Source organism: Dendropsophus ebraccatus, chromosome 8, assembly GCF_027789765.1.
Source record: "Dendropsophus ebraccatus isolate aDenEbr1 chromosome 8, aDenEbr1.pat, whole genome shotgun sequence".
Taxonomy (NCBI): Eukaryota; Metazoa; Chordata; class Amphibia; order Anura; family Hylidae; genus Dendropsophus; species Dendropsophus ebraccatus.
Window position 1 is genome coordinate 29,122,913 of NC_091461.1, and position 20,577 is coordinate 29,143,489.

At 40.7% G+C, this 20,577-nt stretch overlaps 1 protein-coding gene across 2 annotated transcripts in view; it reads left to right on the plus strand.

The window, feature by feature from the left end:
- Positions 1-20,577, plus strand: part of INPP5A (inositol polyphosphate-5-phosphatase A) — a 265,474-nt gene that overhangs the window by 156,748 nt on the left and 88,149 nt on the right. For both annotated transcript variants that reach the window (XM_069980070.1, XM_069980069.1), the window contains exons 7-8: positions 733-785; positions 2,590-2,709. In XM_069980070.1, the coding sequence (XP_069836171.1) occupies positions 733-785; positions 2,590-2,709 (173 nt within the window). The remainder of the gene's footprint in view (positions 1-732; positions 786-2,589; positions 2,710-20,577) is intronic.

The following is a 20,577-nucleotide window of genomic DNA, read 5'->3' on the forward strand; positions in this document are numbered from 1 at the left end:
ATATATATATATATATATATATATATATATATATATATATATTGTGTATAATATATATGTATAATATATATATATATATATATATATATATATATATTGTGTATAATATATATGTATAATATATATATATATATATATATATATATATATTATATTAATATTGTGTGTGTGATATATATATATATATATAATATATTATATATATTTATATTAATTTTGTGTATATATATTTATATATTTATATTAATATTGTGTATATATTATAATATATATATATATATTATATATTAATGTTATATATATATATATATATATATATATATATATGTATATATATAATTATATATAATAATTTTTTTTTGTTTATTCAAATATACTTTTTTCTATTATAATTATAAGTTTTACAGAGCCTAGATGGCCTCTAACATGATTGTGACTAGAGGCATGTGATTTACCCCTTTTTGAAGAGTACCCCTGAACATAGAACGCTCCACCAACACCCAATGTGGTGGAGTGAGACCTGTGACTTGTTTATATACACAACACTTAGATAACCATTAATCATTTATGCAATATACGTGATGTTACCGCGTGGCTAGTCTGCTATAGAGACACAATGGTGCTGCTTACTCTCTCAGTTGTGAAATTAATATCATCGTACTGTTTTTCTCATTAGTGGCAGCTGCTTTTCTGTGTATTAAAATCTACTTTTATATTGTGTTTCTCTTTCAGAGCAAATCATCTAGAAAAGGCTTTATTCGGACGCGATGGTGTATTACTGACTGGTACGTATTGTAATATCCCTGTCCCTCACACAGTGTAACAGATTCGCAGTATGTGATTGAGAACCTGTTTAAGCACTAAGCCATTCCAATTAATGTCCTTGTGGTTGAATAGTTCAGGGATGGAAACTATTAAAAATAGTAAAGTTTAATGAAATTACTCCGATCCTGGGCGGCTTCTGTTCTAACTTTAATGGAGATTGATGATTGTTGCCGTTCCTTTGTTTTATTGCTAAACTTTAGTGTACAATAATCCGGGTTCTGAGACACCTATAGGTAACATATTGCAGGAATTTTACATGTCTGACAGGTGATCTTAGATTATACCAGCAGACTCTGTTCACATCTTTGTTGTGGGTTACACTAGAAATGGAAGTGTACACAAAAATGTGGGTGACCACGTTTTTGTGTTCGCTAAAGAAAGCCTTTTGTTTTATTTTGTTTGTTTTTTTGTTTAACAGTTGCGTTTTTTTTTAATAATGGAAGTCAGTGGAAAATGGATCAAAACAGATTCACTTAAAGGGGTTGTTCACCCCCCAAAAACATTTTCTTTTAAATAAAGTGGTGCCAGAGATTTGTAATTTACTTCTATTTAAAAAAAAAAAAATCTCCATTCTTCCAGTACTTATCGGCTGCTGTATGTCCTGCAGGAAGTGGTGGATTATTTCCAGTCTGACACAGTGCTTTCTGCTGCCACCTCTGTCCATGTCAGGAACTGTCCAGAGCAGTAGCAAATTCCTATAGAAAACCTCTCATGCTGTCTAGACTGGAGAGAATACACCTCTTCCTGCAGGACATACAGGACATGTCCCTCCTTTCCTTGCATAGTATTGCTAAAGGTTTTATGTCTGCCCTTTTTAAAGGAGAAGTGTGGCGAAAAATTTTATTATAGTATTTTTTTGTATTGTATTGCCCCCAAAAGTTATACAAATGCTTATAAAGTGCTTAAGGCTTCACTTCCTGGATAAAATGGTGATGTCACGACCCAACTCCCAGAGCTGTGCGGGATGTGGCTGCTGGAGAGGATGGGGGCAGAGGGATGCTCAGTGTCCCTCCAGTGCCCTGTGTCCCTCAGTGTCCCCTCTGCCATCATCCTCTCCAGCAGCCACAGCCCACACCGCTCTGGGAGTCTTGAGGTGACCTCACCACTTTATCCAGGAAGTGACCTCACCACTTTATCCAGGAAGTGACCTCACCACTTTATCCAGGAAGTGACCTCACCACTTTATCCAGGAAGTGACCTCACCACTTTATCCAGGAAGTGACCTCACCACTTTATCCAGGAAGTGACGCCTTGATGAAGTAGTAAGTGCAGGAAAAAAACACTTTTTATAAGCATTTCCCATAAGTGTATATTGGTGATTTATATAACTTTTTGGGGGGGCAATACAATACTTTAATAAAAATGTTCTCCCTTAAGGTAACTGGGAGTACAATGATATAGTAGTGGAGTCAGTACTATGATTGGCTAGCAGTGTTTGAGCCCAGTGACCAATAGGCCCCACCTATTGACACTATTCTTAGCCCAAATAGGAGCCTTTTTTATTAAGATAAGAACACAAACACAGGTATGTTATAAATCTTGGGTAAGGAACCTTGGCTCTCCAGCTGTTTCAAAACTACAACTCCCATCATGCTTGGATGCCAGTTCAGCAGGTAAACAGGTGGTGACAAATATCACTTTAAGGATCAGTGGTGGTCTAAATACAGACCATGACTTACAGGCACTTTGGACATGTTTGTATGACTTGTCAAAAGTTTTTACGTGGTCTTTGTCTTAGATTAGAATTTATCCCTTTTTCTCCAGTGCCTTTGACTTGGTGAACATTCACCTTTTCCATGATGCTTCCAATTTAATCGCATGGGAATCCAGCCCGTCCAGCTACTCAGGAATACGGCAGAAGGCTCTAAGTTATGTTTTAAATAGGTAAGTGAATTATTCCTTGTGCCTATATTGATGATGGGGGAAGAGTCTGCAGTCGGGATACTTGTTCCCTCTGGTGGAATTTTTTTTATAGATAATTTGTGCTCCAGTTTGGCAAGTAGAATAAACTTTCTCCCCTCGCTCACCTTCCCTTCCACCACCGCTCTCATGCTGCCCCAGTCCTGCTCCACAGCACTTCAAGGGTTAACAGTTGGGACACGAAATTGCCCAATCAGAGAATCGGTGGCCAAAAGTCCTGTCCTGCCTTACCCTCATTGTCTGAGTGGGCAGTTCCATGTGTTGAGTCCAACCCCAGAGGAACTGCTCAGGGCTCATACAGAAGGGTGAGGGAACAAGGAAGGCAAGTATGTTTTCCTTCAGTTTGACAGTAGCTGAAGCACAAATTACATATAAATATTTCCCCCCAGAATACTCTTAACTTGCTGGGATCATTTGGCTGTTATGGCACAGATTCTGTGATGTAGTAATGTGTGTCCCACCAAAAACTGAGGACCTCATAGGACAAGATTACGGTTGGATAAAATTTCTGGAATTCTGTCTGGCTGTTTTTTTTTTTTTTTTTAACTGTTTCCAGATTAAGGTTTAGCGACCACCAATAGAGCAACACAAGACTTTTCTGGCTTCCCAAATGGCAAATATGACTAGTTGTCTAGATGTACTCTGCACTATTATTGCTATATGCCTGAGCTATTGTAATTGTAGCTTGGTTTAAGAGCATTGGTTTGGTTTAAGAGCTTTCTGTTCTGGGTGGGATGGGGAGTGGGGGGGAGTCTTGATCTGCATAGCATGGTCTCCAGCCCTGTACTCTGACCCAGGAAGTCTCCCTTACCTTCCAAATCATGGCACATCCACTTCAGGCTGGGGCTTGCATCAGGGGACAGGACTGTGAAGGTAATGTCTCCATAACTGTAACCCCCCCCTTCTTCCTGGACAGGGAGTGCTGCATGTATGTGCCCACATCTGCCCTGCTCATTCCTTCATGCTCCCTGCAGTCTCAGTCCTTGTGTTTTCCCTACCCTCCATTCCTGCTACAATGTGCCTGCACTTACACTCAGCAATTCACACTGCTGAATAGAAAATTTTCTGTCACTGTCCTCCTGCACAGCTCCCTGATTCCCACTTCCTGATTGGTCCATGCTGAACACACACCCCTTCCCCATTGCTGTCATGTGACCACACAGACCTCTGACAGCAGCCCTGCTTCTCTATTCTAGCCTGTTGTGCTACACTACTGCATTATGGGGATCTGCAGCTCCATCCTGTATCTACAAACTGCTGCAGTGTTTTTCAGGTTAATGCACTTACTATACATTATACTCCACATGCTGGTTGCTATACTGTACAATAACTTACAATATCACAGATTCAGCTGTTTATAAATATTTTATTTGTTTTACATGTTCAGAATAAAATAAAATCATTATGTTTGGGGTGTGGAACCAATTGTCTGCATTTTATTGATTTCTTATGGGAAATTTTGCTTTGCTATAAGAGTTTTAATTTGAAGAGTAATAATTTGAAACACAAGCCCGTTCCTGAAACAAATTATTCTCTTGATCCATGGCACCACTGTGTCTGAATGATTTCCTTTTTTATAGCTGTATATTTAAAACTAGTGCAATTCTCTTTAGGAGGGGAGTTTAGGAACCAGTGATTCTCATGAGGTAGTTTGTGCACTTTTTAAAGGTTTTTTTTTCTGAGACTCTTTGATGCTTATCCTGAAGATAAGTCATTGATACCTGGCACGCTCACTGATCATGAAGAGACGCTGTAAAAGTTTAGAAGCAGACAGCTGTGTGCATTGTGCAGTGGCCACACTGAGTTATTGCAGCTTGGCTTATACTGAAGTGAATAGGGGCTGAGCTGCAGTAACCCAGCACAGCCACCAAACAATGTATGGAGCTGTCTGCTTTCACAACAGCGCACAAATGTCAGACCCCTGCTGCTACTAATAGACCAAAGAGAAATCCTGGGAAAAAAAAATTAAGTAGGCACTTAGAAACATTCACTTACACAGTTATTGCTTTACTTCATGAAACTGTTCACTTATTGTACTTTATTTTAAGACCTGTCTGTAGATCCTCGTTTTTTGTTAGGCTTTTTTTCTTTGTGTTGAATAGGTGATGAAGTAGAAGAAATGTTGCACATATATTTTAGTAAGTATTCAGATTTCCGCTTATGATACCTCCCCCCTCTTATAATGTGTAGAGACTGGACAGCTGATGCATCTCTCACGTGGAGCAGCCTAAGGTGGTGACACACCAAACAAAGTGTAACTTTCAGCCCAGAATGTTCAGGGTTTTGTGCAGAGCATTTCTCCAGTCCAGGGGTCAGTATGTAGCTCATAGTTGTGCTCGTTCAACTGACTAATTTATTTTCGAGATCCTTGACACTCTTCCCATCACTGGGCAATCTGATGGAATACTGATGATTCAGGCAAGTATACAATAAATTAAACTATCCGTGCCTCAGCGCCTAGGACAATGGGAGAAACAAACGTCTTTTCTCACTCTGCCATTTCTTTGTCATTATCTGTACTATGTTATACATAGGGGCAGAGACAATAGCTCCTTATCCCATTCACATCATGCATGCCACTCTGACACTGGGACCTTTTCATACTATTTGTTTTAAACAAAGGTTGCCTGTAGGACACATTGACTTTTTTTCCTGTGTGTACGTGTCTGTGCTTCCTGTTTAGAAGATGGTGCTTGAGTATGATGTCACACAGCAATAAGGGACCCAGGGAAAGATGAAGAATTTTTACTTTTTCGCTTGTCGATACAATCGTGAATGATGTACGCTTTGTATCAGCCACTTTAATGGGTCATTTTAACTAAAAAGTCCAAAAATGTAGCAAAAGCTGCCAATTGCCCTTTTGGGCAAAAACTCTTCAAACCGAAATCTTGTGCAGGCAAAAATGGCAACTGATCAAAGCCCAAGTTTGCAAGGCTGGAAAGTTGCCATAATTTCTATGGTATGAATAAGTATTTTTCTTTAATGTAGGTGATGTTTCTTAACATTTACTAAACTGGTTTCTACATACCTTTTTGATTGGACTTGTGTATAAAAGGCCCAGTTCCCCCCCCCCCCCCCCCCCCCCCCAAAAAAAGTGGGCAATTCCGACATTGCAACATTTTATGACTCCATTGTGTTCACTAAGGGCATTACATAGATATATAAAAAGACTATACCCATGGTACGAGCCTGATAATAACTGGATGTGTCTGAAATGCGTCAAAACATCAGTGGGTTGTCACAGATGGCTTCCCTCCCAGCAGACTTTCACCAATTGTATTACTGTATGGGAATCCATTCTGTATTTATCTAATCCTCACCCCAGGAATAATGGATTCCATTGCATTGTGACTGCCCCCTTGTGTAAAAGTGTCTCCTGTTGGTTATAAATGGCAGTCGGTTAATAACAGATGCAGGTGAAGCCAGTTAAACATTAGAGCTTTGTGATGTTAAATCCCTCCATTGTCCTTTTTTTCCTGCGGCTGTCATATTTGTTACTGTAAATCAGTCATTGGGGGGAAACACAGGGTCCATCTGAATACTGTCTTCAATGTCTTGTCACCTCCCGCTTCATTAAACTAATTTTGTGTGCCCAGACCTCCCACGTTGGCCTGGCAGAGAGGGCGGGAAAGTGACAGTATTTTCTAGTGTTAACTTTGGGTCAGTGATGTTACTGCGACTAGTATCATTAAAATGTGACATTTGCCAAGAAAGTGCCTTTGCATCTCATCCTTCCATGGCGGGGGGGGTGAGCCCTGGATCCAGGGTTGTTCTGCCACTTGTGGAATTGCATTCACACGAACTGGCCATTTTCAGGGAGCACCGAGCCGCAGATCCGGACCTCCATAGTGAAATGATGGGCTGAGCAGCACAAAAGAGCAGTTCTGTAAAAGCAGTGAATAATGACTAACCCTTTTCATCCGCACTGCTAACCTTTTGGCAGCCACCAGCACACTCTATTCTGATCGGCTGATTGGGGTGGACAATACACTGAAGCTCACTTTGAATGAATGCTACCACCAACAGTGTCTCTATTCAAGGTTTTGGGAACCATCTTTCACCATTGTCTAGCACCACTCCTCCAGACAGTAGGAAAGGAGAAAGTGAGAACATATATATGAAGAAAGTGCTTCTTTTCTTGCCTGTAATCCCCTCTTAAAGCTGCATAGATGGACATTTCCAGCCGAGCAACAGGAGCCATTCAGTGTCAGATAAACACAGGGGAGAGGTTTAAAGTCAGGCCTTTAAATCCCTTTAACTGCACGGCCTAATAATGCAGATTTAGTGCCTCTGAAAACAGAAGCCGATAAGTCTTTTCCTCTTAAGGCTTTAAATGGCTAAAGAGCGTTTAACTCTATAGTGCGCCAGACAAAGCGGACAATTCCACAACGATTGTGACAGGGAAGAAATTTAGGGAGATGCACCTTTCCCAGCGAAGAGCTGATTACCGGCCCTATAGGATTGTCTGTCTGGTGAAATCTCCTAACATGCTGAAATGTGCCCTGTGTCCTTGTCTGTCAAGGCAACACTCCTTCTTTACAGTGTTTCCTGTTTCTAAAAAACTGGGTTGCCACTCGGCTTTCCCAGACATAAATATTGAAAACAGCAAAGAGGCAGTGTTAGACTGCCTTGCTTGGTAGGCTTACTTTCAGGGCTCTGAGAAAGCTGGGTCGGCATCAATGAGTTTAAATATTCCCTCTAATCTTTAAAAAAAAAAATTCTTCAGGTGCCAATTTTGTGCAGAAAGGCTACATGTTGCAGTTATCTTCAGCATATACAGTAAATGTGCACATACTCTTAGAATGAATTCACACATGGCAGATTTATTACTTTCCTAAATGTAAAATGTCTTCATCTGGAAGAATGAAACTTTCCTTTACTGAAATTAATGCAACAAATGTGAACTCTCCTTTTAGACTCAAGATCGCTCACCTCAATCTACATCAGCCCATAGGGTATCTTATCTTTAAAAGCCAACAGCTGACTACAATGTAACCTAACCTAAAACATCACGTCTGCAATACCGTATTTCTGCCCCCTGTCAGTAGCTATCTCACTGTAATGCTGGAGCTGTCCTGTAGGGGGAGCTAATCCTATATAGGAAGTCTTTTCTTTTTCTTCCTGACTCTCATAAGTGGCTTCACGTTTGCCCCCTAGGTAGTCTGTTAATGGTAAAATTCTTTACTTTATCCCATTGTCTTGTGTGTCCCGGGTGACTGTTGTCCATATTACCCTTCCAGCGCTCCAGGAGACGTGCAGCCGTAGCGCCGTGCTGATATGTCATGGCTGACCTCTTGGTGATCATGTCAGCATAACACCCTGACGTCGTCCTTGGAGTCCAGGTCCGTGAAATGAGATTTCATTTTGAGGGTTTGACATGGCTCCTGTTCTCTTTTGGAAATGCTGCCTCGTCTAGTTCAACAGAAACATTTTTACATTGGAACTGTGAAATCCGGGCATAAAGCAGCCCTTTGTGCCCCTCATTATTTTCTCACAAATATAGTCCATTGTTGCATAGCTGAAGTTAATTTGATCAACATTGGGACGTTTAACTTTTATGTCTGGTCAAAAGACCTGCTTCATGCTCATTTTGGGCATTGAGAGGGAATGATTGCAAGAAAATTAATGTTACTGTTAACAATTCGGAGCAATTAGTTTCCCAGGGAGAGGAGATGTGATGCACAGGCTCCACACAGCTATTCTTTGTGGTTTTATGGATACTCATTAGTCATCTGTCAAAGGGTCTCAAAGACCCCTCCAATCTCCTCTCTTTCCCAGAACTAGCAGCTGAAAGAAGCCGAGAGGAGCCCCCTGGTTTCTAAGTATAAAATGACTTAAAGCCCAGAAGAAAAAAAAAACTGGGTCGTTGGGAAACGTTGCTGGACTGGCAAACACCACACCTTTTCTTCCTGAGGGTAAATCATGTTCTCGCTCTTTTGTTATGTTAAGGACCTGACGTTCCAGCAACCAATTGCATCGTGCGTCATTCTGGTCAGGAACATGATAAATATTCATCCTCAGGATGGAAGCAGCAGTAGCGGCGTCAGGAGGAAAACTGTCAATCTGAAGGAATCGGAAACGCCTATATACAACTATAAATATAACGCTGTAATAAGTTGCTAGGCTTCAGAACCAGGCTTTACCTTTAGCAGCGCCTTTTGTCAGTTCTAACAATGGCACCCAGAACTCCGCTACCCCCAGGACTTATGGTAGGTTGGAACGGGGAAACCAGCCAGCAGTGGTACTAAGAATTTGTAAAAGCTTGTATCCGTGCCAGAAGAGTAGTAGCCGCCTCGCAAGATGGTTCAGATAATGTGCAGACAGAGGGGAGAAGAGCATATAAATACAATAACACATTCTAAAGGAAATAGTCTAACAGGAAAGGACCCAAGTAAATAATTTTCCCTTCTCCCAGGCAAATGTTTTATTACAAGATGCTAAACTGCCCCACATGAAGAGAGACTTGCCAATAGAAAAGCTTGCAGAATGTAGTCAGCAACTTAACGCCGATAAAGAATTTGAGGTGTTTAGCCAATTTAAAGGGGTTATCCAGAATGTGGGGGAAGAAAATAGCTACTTTTCTTGCAAAGAAGAAAAAACTGTGCCGCCCCTGTGCTCAGATTGCGTGTGGCATTTGTTTGGCTTCACTTCATTGGCACTGAACTGCAAACCCCCCCCTTTAAAGGGGTGGTGGTTTTTCTGGAAGGAAACCGCCTGGATAGAAGCCCTCAGGGATTGCCCCAATGTCTTGCTCATGAAAGTGATGGGTTCTCTTTTAAATAGACTGAGGCAACACCTCAAGCCTGAACCAACAAAAGCCCGGCCCAGGCCTATTAAGCAAAAACTGTTGCTGGCAACTGGCTCAACCGTAAACAGCAAAGCTAGACGTCTTGGCAGAGCAGGCATAACAAGTATAGTACGAAGGAGAACTTGCCATAAGTAACGTGCAGGCTGCTGCTAAAATGAAAGCGTTATTGTGATTTATATACGAAAAAGTCTTGGATACCGCAATGGTTCCAGGTAAATGCCTGAAGCTTTGATTCTTTCAGCTTTAAATGGGCTTTCTTGGACTCTTGATGGCTAATTCCTAGACCTCTAATGGTCCATGAAAGACTGTCAGTCTGGTTTCCAATCCCTGGTAGACAAAGTATTTAGAATAGCAAGAGAAAATGGAATCTTGTCATGGTTTACCCAGGTACAGCGACGTACATACAGGTATGGCCATGTCTGGCACTGAAGATCACCCCATATGCACGAATATAAAGCGGAGTTACAATATACTTGTATGTGCGGCACTGTGTCTGGAAAAATATTTTGTGCTGATTAGTGGAGGTCCTAAGATCCTCCTGCAATCAGTTTAAAGACCTTGCAAGAATTAACCCCTTACAGCCCGAGGTCATTCGTGCCAGGATGTCAGGGCCAAATTAAAGCAATGTTCCTCCTCACCTTCTAAGAGCCATAGCGCTTTTATTTTTCCACCTACAGGGCCGGTTGCGATGTCCTTTTTTTTTGCGCCATGATCTCTAGTTCTTATAAAAGGGGTACTCTGGCCCGGGGGTATTTTTGAGCTATGGCCGTAGAGGAGGTGGTTATAGGCTGCCGCGGTCACTTAACTCCCTGGTTCCAGCGCCGGGTCCCAGATTGCGCCGCCCCGTACACCCGCCCTGTGGCCACTTCTGGTGTGAGCTGCTGCATGAGATGTGATGTCTCAAGGCAGCTAAGCCATTCAGCGGCCGTAGCGGAATGGCCAGGGGAGGTAAAAGAGGTAAGTGACTGCCGCAGTCTATAACCACCCCCCTGGCCATAGCTCCAAAAATACCCCTGGGCCAGAGTACCCCTTTAATATCATATTGGGGTAACAGAATTTTTGATCGCTTTTTTTTTTCTCCCTCTTTCTGATACATAATTTTAAAAAATCAGCAATCCTGGTGTTTTTGTTTTTTTACGCCATTCACCGTGCAGGAACAATGTAATGTTAATATATCAGACAATTCTGCACGCTACTTTGTTTTATTTTACTATTTTTATAATGGGCAAGGATGTATTTTAAACTTTTGTTGGGGGGTATAGATTAGTGTTATCGATGATCTAGGCATAGAGCCTGCCTTAGAGCAGACTCTATGCACAGATCCTGAACCGACAGGACAGAGGTAAGAGGCTTACCCCCGGCCATCGGTACATGCGATCAGGACCCGATGACTCAGTGACAGGAGTACCTAAGTGTCGCGATCGCTATAGATCGCAGCGTTTTAAGGGGTTAATGAGTGGCAGTTGCGGGATCGCAGCTGCCTCTCATTCTCCTCGGCTACCCGGACACTGTGTGCAGGACCACTCTCACTGCAGCGGTCCTGCACACATGTACAGCCCTTTCAGTCAGGAACATGCATATATGCATATACTTGGTATGTGCAGCAGGAACGTATATCTACATATTGCTGACATGAAGGGGTAAACAACTTACTCCCCTGACAATACAACCAATTGAGATTTGGGGGGGGGGGGCATTAAGTGACTTCCAGACTAATCTTGTATTGCATGTTTTGTAAACAAATGATTACATAAGTATGATGGGGTTAGAAAATATATTGGGATAGAGAAACATGACAGCTTACTTCCAGAAATGGTGCCATATTTGCCCATGGACTATCTGATATTGCAGTTCAGCTCCATATAATTGAGTCCTAGTTCATGATCGACTTTCCCTGTGAGTCTGTGTTGTCCAATGTCATAGAATACTTTTAGAATCCAGTCCGTCTCGCCACACTTTCCCCGAGCTCTGACTTTCCCTGTTAATCTGCACTTGGGGAATCTATAGGCTTCCATAGACTTCATATTCCTATTCTGTTCATACATACAGATGTCTTTTTGCGCAGTTTCTTAGCTTATATCACGAACATGTTTACATTTAATTTCCAATCAAGATATGTTCGTAATCGATCAATAGAAAAGATACAACTCTAATAGGGTATCTGTATTTATATATAGTATATTGGTTTAGCAATTATATTTCACTGTCACTACAAATTAATTGAATCATCATAAAAAAAAAGCCTCATCTGAAGCAGACGCGTTTTATGTTAGTTTTCTTTCTAATGAAAATGAAGGAAAATCCATAAATGCTAATGCCACTTGATATTATATGATTAGATTAGAAGAAAATGAAAATGAATGAATCTTGTGGTTTTATTTATATCCTGTAAGTATACCGATTTATAATGGACATGTCAGGCCAAGCTTTGAATTGCAAAGTGTTCAGCCGTAGTTAATAGAAGCTCATTGGGTCCGGATTGAACCAAAGTGAATGTTGAGAGGAGTAGTGAGACAATAAAATATTTGATCTTATTCAATAAGTTCATGTTTTTTGTTCTCCATGGTCAGTGTCTCAATTTTATTTTTATTTTTTTTAATATAATCAAAAATTAAAAAAAACTGATTTATCAAGAACGTTTGGGAAAAAAATGTCAGCATCTTTAGCATGCTTTATGCAGCTAAAAGATTACGTCTCCATGGCTACAGACTACAAAACCTGTGTAGTCTGATCTTGCAGTCATACTCTTTTTTTCCACATTTTGACGGTAGGTTTTATACTAGCAATTTGGTTGGTTAATTTGGTTTTCTGTGTTTGCAACCACCACTGATTTTAGGGGTGTTAAAAAAATAAATAAATAAAAAATAAAAACATAAAAACAATCAAATTACTATGTGTGAACCCAGGCAATGATGTAGGGGACAGATACAGAGCAGTATGACTACTCAACTCCGATATAACCTCTGAACAACCTATGTATGCATAGGTGCTGTAAACAAGTTGGTGGGGGGTAATGTGAACACCAGGACCAGACTGCAGAAGGGAAGAGTCATAAAATGTTTGGGCAAGCTGCCATTTATCCAAAAGATTTGGTGCCATTTGGCAGTTTGCATCACTTGCACTGAGGGATCAGGAAGGAGAGAGTCTTCCCGGTTTGCTTTTATACATACAAATATAAAGATGCATTTTGTTTGTGCATTTGACATTAGATTATATGACTTAATTGCTTAGGTAAGATTTTTTTTCTTTTAAATCTAAATTGTAATCTACTTCAGTTTATTATCCTGACCTATCTGAATGGACTAGTGACAGCAGACATGTTGTTGGATACTGTTGCTAACACAGAACGTGTTTATTGTTCTTATAGCCAAGAACTGTTTGGCAGTGAGATCCTTTTGGGGCCTTATTTAGTGTGGGATGGGTAAGTATCTTCGTAACTTCACTGCAGACAAGTGGTTAACCAGTATATCCTCCTCTGTAGACGGTATATTACATACACGCTGGCTGAATTACGGCACATTGGAACACCTGTAGTCTTCACTTAGAGTTGGCCAGCACTACCATAGGTCTGTATTCTTTTCAGTTTAGACTTATTAGACCTATTTAGGCTGGGTTTACACTACGTATATTTCAGTCAGTATTGTGGTCCTCATATTGCAACCAAAACCAGGAGTGGATTAAAAACACAGAAAGGATCTGTTTACACAATGTTGAAATTAAGTGGATGGCCGCCATATAACAGTAAATGCCATTATTTCAATATAACAGCTGTTTTAAAATACCAGCAAATATTTGCCATTAAATGGCGGCCATCCACTCAATTTCAACATTGTGTGAACAGAACCTTTCTGTGTATTCAATTTACTGCTGGTTTTGGTTGCAATATGAGGACCACAATACTAACTGAAATATACGTAGTGTGAACCCAGCCTTAAAGTGTACCTGTCATTTTATTTTTCAAATATATATTGTCATATTTCAAAATCTAAATTGGCAGGGAATGTGATAAAAAGCAAGTTTGCAATTTACATCCCCCTTTTTTTTTTATATGATGCTTTAAAACAAAGCTATACTTGTATCCTGGTCCAGTCTCCTAAAGGCAGCTTTTCAGTCTTGTGCTGGTTGAAAAAAGCGACCAAAGGCAGGAAGTTGTGGTCATCTGCACACTTATAGAAAGGCAGTCATTGGATTGATGTATGCATTGAACAGTGACCCTCTGTACTGGCCTGGTCTCCCTGCGTTTAGCTTTTAAAAAAAAAAAAAACAGCACAAGAGTAAAAAGCTGCCTTCAGTAAGACTGGACCTGGATACAAGTATAGCTTTGTGTTAAAGCATCAGAACAAAAAAAATATTAATATAAATTGCAAACTTGTTTTAAATCACATCCCATGTTTGCGATTTTGAAAGTTGTAACAACCGTGACACTTTAATGAAACTGCAGCATCCTGTTTGCAAGGTACTGTTCCCCTTATGAAGACAACCAAGAAGGCTGCCATTTCTACTCATGGAGGATGTTACTGAGTTTAGGACTCCTGATAGGAAGCTGCACCTAGTACTGCCCTTTGGCAACAAATGTTTTACTGCACAGTAGAGGAGTCAATAAAATAACTAACAAAGCACTGTTTCTTAGACTAATTATAAATTCGGAGAAACTGGAGAGAAAGGAACGGCTGCACATCCAATCTATGGCTGATACTAATGCCGCTAGGCCTATATTAAAAATCAACACCAGAGTGTCTGTATATGATTTGATCAAACCATAATAGCCCCGTGTACCAACGTGCAGGTCCTCTGGTTATACAGACGCTCTGGTGTTGATTTTTGATATAGGCCAAGCGGCATTAGTATCAGCCATAGATGGGATGTGCAGCAGTTCCTTTCTCTCCAGTTTCCGTATTATAAATTCAGAGCTCTGTCACTCCTCGTGGAAATGTCATATGCAAGAAAATGGGCTTCGTGTCGCGCCACTCCCTCCGGCTGCCGATAGACTGCCATAAGTGTGTACACAGTATAGATGGACAACTGCCAATTTGGTGGGCAAAGTACTGGTCCTCATGAATATCACGGACTTCTGAGCACACACTCATAATAGGGAGAACTAGTGTGTGGTCCTTGTTCAGGAAAATATCTCTGAATCCAGTGCACAGAACAGTAAGTGATACATCAGTCTATTCGGGGGGGATCCCCGTTTTACTATTTATACTTTTAAAATGCTGACATCTTGCAGGTTGCAGTATCACCACTACGCCAAGACTTCCTGTTCTGTCTGGTGAGAAGGAGGCGGCAGCTGAAGTGATCTGTGCACGCCACGTTATACTATCCAGATAATGTGTTACTAATATGTATTGTGACCAGTGCCTGTCTGGGCGTTTGTACTTCTGGCTTTCTGTAGTTGCCTTTTGCTTTCTTTAACTGGAGTTTTGACCTGTGATTGTAAAAGTTTTGTGCGAGCTGATCATGAGTGATCGGACAGATCAGTCAGCTGTTAATTTGTATTAATGTAAAACGCTTACAGCCAGGTTTCATTTACAATAATGCTCTCAGTTGAGAAATGCCGAACACAAGAGTAATGTGCCTTTTTTTTTTTCTTTCTTGCAAACAAATGGTCTTGAAAAATCCCCGCATTCATCAAACAGCAATATAATGAGTAAATGTGATTGCTCAGCAGATATTTCCTCCTTGTTTTTCAGCTTAACTCTTTCTATGCCGGCAGAAGGGCTCGAATGTTTTCTCGTGGCAAGGGGATATAAATCATTCTTATTTTTAAGGGGGTGCTCTGTCTTTTTGGCCTAGAACTGACAGTAGTTGAAGCAAATTTTAGGGGTCACTGAATGTCCAACACTAGTCATTTGTTTTTGGTTTTGTTTTTTGACTGCCGTAAGAGGATATATAGTACATACATGTGTATACTTAGAGGAGAGAGCAGTACCAGGTTACTAATGGAATTTTAATATGTTTGTAAACAGAATTTTTCATTTCACTTTTTTTGAAGTTTGGGATTTAGATGAGTTGTGAAGAAAGGAATTTGAGTGAAAACACAGACTTTCATACCAGGTTCTCTGGTTTCATATACTTTCTACCTCCTGTATGTAATTCATATCTTAGCCAGTCACTGTACTTTGGTCCTTAAGGGTGCATTCACACATACAGGATCTGCAGCAGATTTGAAGTTGCAGATTCAATGCAAAGTAACTCTGGGCTATCAAATCTGCTGTAGATCCTGTACGTGTGAACGCACCCTTAGGGTATAAACCCACACACCGTATATGCAGCGTATTTACTGCTGCGATACGCAGCAAACTCGCAGCAAAATCGCAGCAGATTAGATCTAAATAACTGAACACAGCATCAAATCTGTACCAACAAATCTGCTGCGTATTTGTTGCATATCTGCTGCATATACGGTGTGTGGGTTTATACCCTTAAGGAAATATCTGAGCTCTGACTTTTTTTTTTTTCTTCCCTCAAAACAGCTGGGGAGGAGATAGGTAAACATAACATGTGCTGGGGTCCGCTGTCATCCGCTCTGGTTCTCTGCTATCCGCTCTGGTTCTCTGCCCCGGCTGCTTCTCGTCATGTGACATGTCTGGCACGCTTAGCCAGTCAGCGGCCAAGGTGAGAAGCAGCCGGGAACCGGAGCAGATGACAGCGGACCCCAGCACATGTTATGTTTACCCACCTCCTCCCCTACTCACAGTAGCGGATTATAATAGGTCCTTTTCAGGCAGTAGCCTAGGGCCCTGAGCTCCTGGGGGGCCTATGGCCACCAAAAAAGACTTACAATTTCAGTGGTGTACTGTCTCCTGTATACAGTTCTGCCATGATTTGCAAAAAATTGCAGCTTTTTTACAGCAATTTTACACAAATCAGGACATAACAACGTTATCTATCCTGTACTATGAACACCATGCTAGTGCTGCCATAGTTACGGTGGGGTGGGGGGTGGGGGGGTGTCAGCAGCCCGGGGCCTATGGTAAAGCTAATCCACCCCTGCCTACTCAGACCTAGAAAAGGCTGGAAACCGGAGCGAGCCTGGACTTTTTTTGAGTTTTTAATTACAGATTAGCAAATGTATTACCAATCTGCTCATCAGCTTGCTGCCTTCTGACTCTGTGCCACTCCTTCCTGGATGCTGGGAAAAGCTGGATACAGTCCTGGGAATTTTCTCCTAGTTTCCCAGGACTTGATCCAGCTTTTCCCAGCACCCAGGGAGGAGCGGCACTGAGTTAAAAAGCAGCAGACTGATGAGCTAATTACCGAGATAATGAAGCACTTGGCTTCGTTATTACTATAATTTTACTTATCTCTATTTTCAATTTATTTACCTTCAACTTTCTCTATGTACTTTGTCTGTATAATTGTCTCCTCCCACAAGTCTCCAAAAAAAGGTTTATCCTACAGTATGCATGTGCATATATTCCCATCCTGTATAATATGTAGTGAGAGGATGATCAGACTGCAGTTTGTTACTCACCAGTAGTGTTTGGCGGAGAAGCCGAACTGTTCAGGTTTGGCAACATTCTCTGAACCCCTATTTGACTCCCCGCGGCCGCAGAATTTGGATGCAGCCCTAGGGAGCCCTGGATACAGCCTGTATGTTACAATGTTTTCCAGGACACTAGGGCTGCATCCCTATATGCATCAAGTGCTTTGAAGCAATAATACCAACCATCAGTAAGAACATTAAAACTAGGGATGGTCCGAACCTGCCGAGGTTCGGGTTCGTATGATCCCTTACTCTCGGCAATGATTCCCGCTGTCTTAAACCTCCGTGCAGAGGGTGGATACAACGGGAGGGCCGCCTAGAAAACCGGGATACAGCCATAGGCTGTATCCCAGTTTTCCAGGCGGTTTTCCCGCTTTTTCCACCCTCTCCACGGAGGTTTAAGACAGCGGGAATCATTGCTGAGAGTAAGGGACAGAGGTGGCAGCAGGGAGTCAGTGAAAAGCGTACACTACTTCCTGCAGGACATGCAGCAGCTGATAAGTATTACTTCTATTTAAAAGTCTCCAGTCTTTCAAAACTTAACGTTACCTACATAATGACACTTTAACGTTATCAAACATTTGTTTTTTCTTTTTTTTCCACATACCAGCTAATTTTAAAGTATTTAACGTATTCTCTTATGTATATGATGCAATTTCTAAACTTTTATGTATAAATACACTGATACATTTGGCTGATACTTCCTAGTCTGAGTATTAAAAATCTCAGCTGCTTTATAGGTAATGATCACTCAACAATGATGTATCTCTTCTTCCCTGTAAGGGAATATTTGAATCTATGACTTTCGTAGCTTAGATTAAGTTTATTAAATGGATGCATTTTTTTTGCTTTTCATCTTAAATAGCTACTGACAAGGTCATTAATTTAACAAAATACAACATTTTGTCTTCCAAATGGTTCTATTGAAATTAAAAATGGACGTTGCATCTTAATCCAAAGCGTCTGGCAAATGCTGTAATGTAGAAAATTAATTACGGCCCTGGTGTGACAACACATCCAGTGTTTAACATCCTCATCCATTCTGACCGGTGGCTTATTATTAATAGTCATAAGCTTTTATATCAAGACCCCCAGGAGTATTTGTGTGATAAGACACTCTTCTGAGACACACTCTCATACGCCCAATGATATCATATTTGCACGTTAATTTTTATTTATTTTTTTTGTCGATAAACAGAATAAATTCCTTGTAACTTTCCTGGTAAATCTTGACCTATTTAAGAGGATGGGCTGCACTGAAAATAGAAAAACACTTTTTTACTCACCAGCCCTAATCCCCCACTGAATGGCTTTATTCCCAGTTTCCCACACAGTATTTTTGGCCAGTATTTTGCAACCAAAACCAGGAGTGGATTGAAAACATTGGCTGTCATTTAAAGGAGAAATCCGGCATAATTTTTATTGAAGTATTGTATTGCCCCCCAAAAGCAATACAAATCCCCAATATACACTTATTATGGGAAATGCTTATAAAGTGCTTTTTTTCCCTGCACTTACTACTGCATCAAGGCTTCACTTCCTGGATAAGGGTATGTACACACTGAAAAATTCTCGTGGAATTTTGCAGCAAAAAGTGCGCAGAATTCCGCCCGTTAAAAATCCCCTTTTGCTCTATGTAAAGGAGAAATATTGCATTTTGTCTGTCTGTGCACACAATGGAATTTCCCGGCGTGACCCTCTCTGCACACTTTAGTTTTGTATTTGAAGGTGAACATATGAATGGCGAGTCCCAAATTTAGCAAATGCTTAATGGTTTGGCTTGATTTTGTATCTAAGGTATATAGTATCTGGAGAAAAAATGGCCTCAGATGCATAAGAAACAATAAGGCCGGAAAACTGCAAGCTGTCATTTTGTGTTTAAAAAAAACCTAATACAAAAGAATCCAAACACTGGATGTGATTTTATTCTTGTTTTTTCAAGCACATTTCAGGTCTAGAAAGAGAGATTATTCCTAGAAGGTGCATGGGACCTCTCAGCGGTGACTGACCACACAGACTTGGTAGAAGGAATGCTTAAAAAAAATAAATGTTTCAATTCAATGTGTATATCTACAGTTTTTCCACTAGGAGTCCCCATAAAACCTACATTTTACTATGGTATAAGAAGTTTTAGTGCAGTTCACTGGTGGTTCTGCATGTTTTTTGTACTTGTATATTTATTATTAGGAATTGGGGGGGGGGGGGGCAGGGTTGTTTTGGTTTTTACATTATTTTTTTTTTTTTTCAAACCTACTTATGTTCTCTTACAGACATGTTTTATCTGTTAGATTTGATTCCTGATCTCCTTATGCTGCAAGATAATTATTAATTATTATTAATTTTTATATATATATATATATATTTAAAAAATATCTATAATTTTATATATACTCTACCGTTCAAAAGTTTTGGGTCACCCAAACAATTTTGTGTTTTCCATGAAAAGTCACACTTCTTCACCACCATAGGTTGTGAAATGAATAAAAAATAGTCAAGACATTGACAAAGTTAGAAATAATGATTGGTATTTGAAATAACATTGTTTTTACATCAAACTTTTCTTTCGTCAAAGAATCCTCCTTTTGCAGCAATTACAGCATTGCACACCTTTGGCATTCTAGCTATTAATCTGTTGAGGTAAGCTGGAGAAATTGCACCCCACGCTTCTAGAAGCAGCTCCCACAAGTTGGATTGGTTGGATGGGCACTTCTGGCGTACCATACGGTCAAGCTGCTCCCACAACAGCTCAATGGGGTACAGATCTGGTGACTGCGCTGGCCACTCCATTACCGATAGAATACCAGCTGCTGCTTCTGCTGTAAATAGTTCTTGCACAATTTGGAGGTGTGTTTAGGGTCATTGTCCTGTTGTAGGATGAAATTGGCTCCAATCAAGCGCTGTCCACTGGGTATGGCATGGCGGTGCAAAATTCAGGGATAGCCTTCCTTATTCAGAATCCCTTTTACCCTGTACAAATCTCCCACCTTACCAGCACCAACCCCAGACCATCACATTACCTCCACCATGCTTAACAGATGGCGTCAGGCATTCTTCCAGCATCTTTTCATTTCTTCTGCGTCTCACAAACGTTCTTCTTTGTGATCCAAACACCTCAAACTTGGATTCATCCGTTCACAACACTTTTTTCCAGTCTTCCTCTGTCCAATGTCTGTGTTCTTTTGTCCATCTTAATATTTTTCTTTTATTGGCCAGTCTCAGATATGGCTTTTTCTTTGCCACTCTGCCCTGAAGCCCAAAATCCCGCAGCTGCCTCTTTACTGTAAATGTTGACACTGGTGTTTTGCGGGTACTATTTAATGAAGATGCCAGTTGGGGACCTGTGAGGCGTCTGTTTCTCAAACTAGAGACTCTAATGTGCTTATCTTCTTGCTTAGTTGTGCAACGCGGCCTCCCACTTCTTTTTCTACTCTGGTTAGAGCCTGTTTGTGCTGTCCTCTGAAGGGAGTAGTACACACCGTTGTAGGAAATCTTCAATTTCTTAGCAATTTCTTGCATGGAATAGCCTTCATTTCTAAGA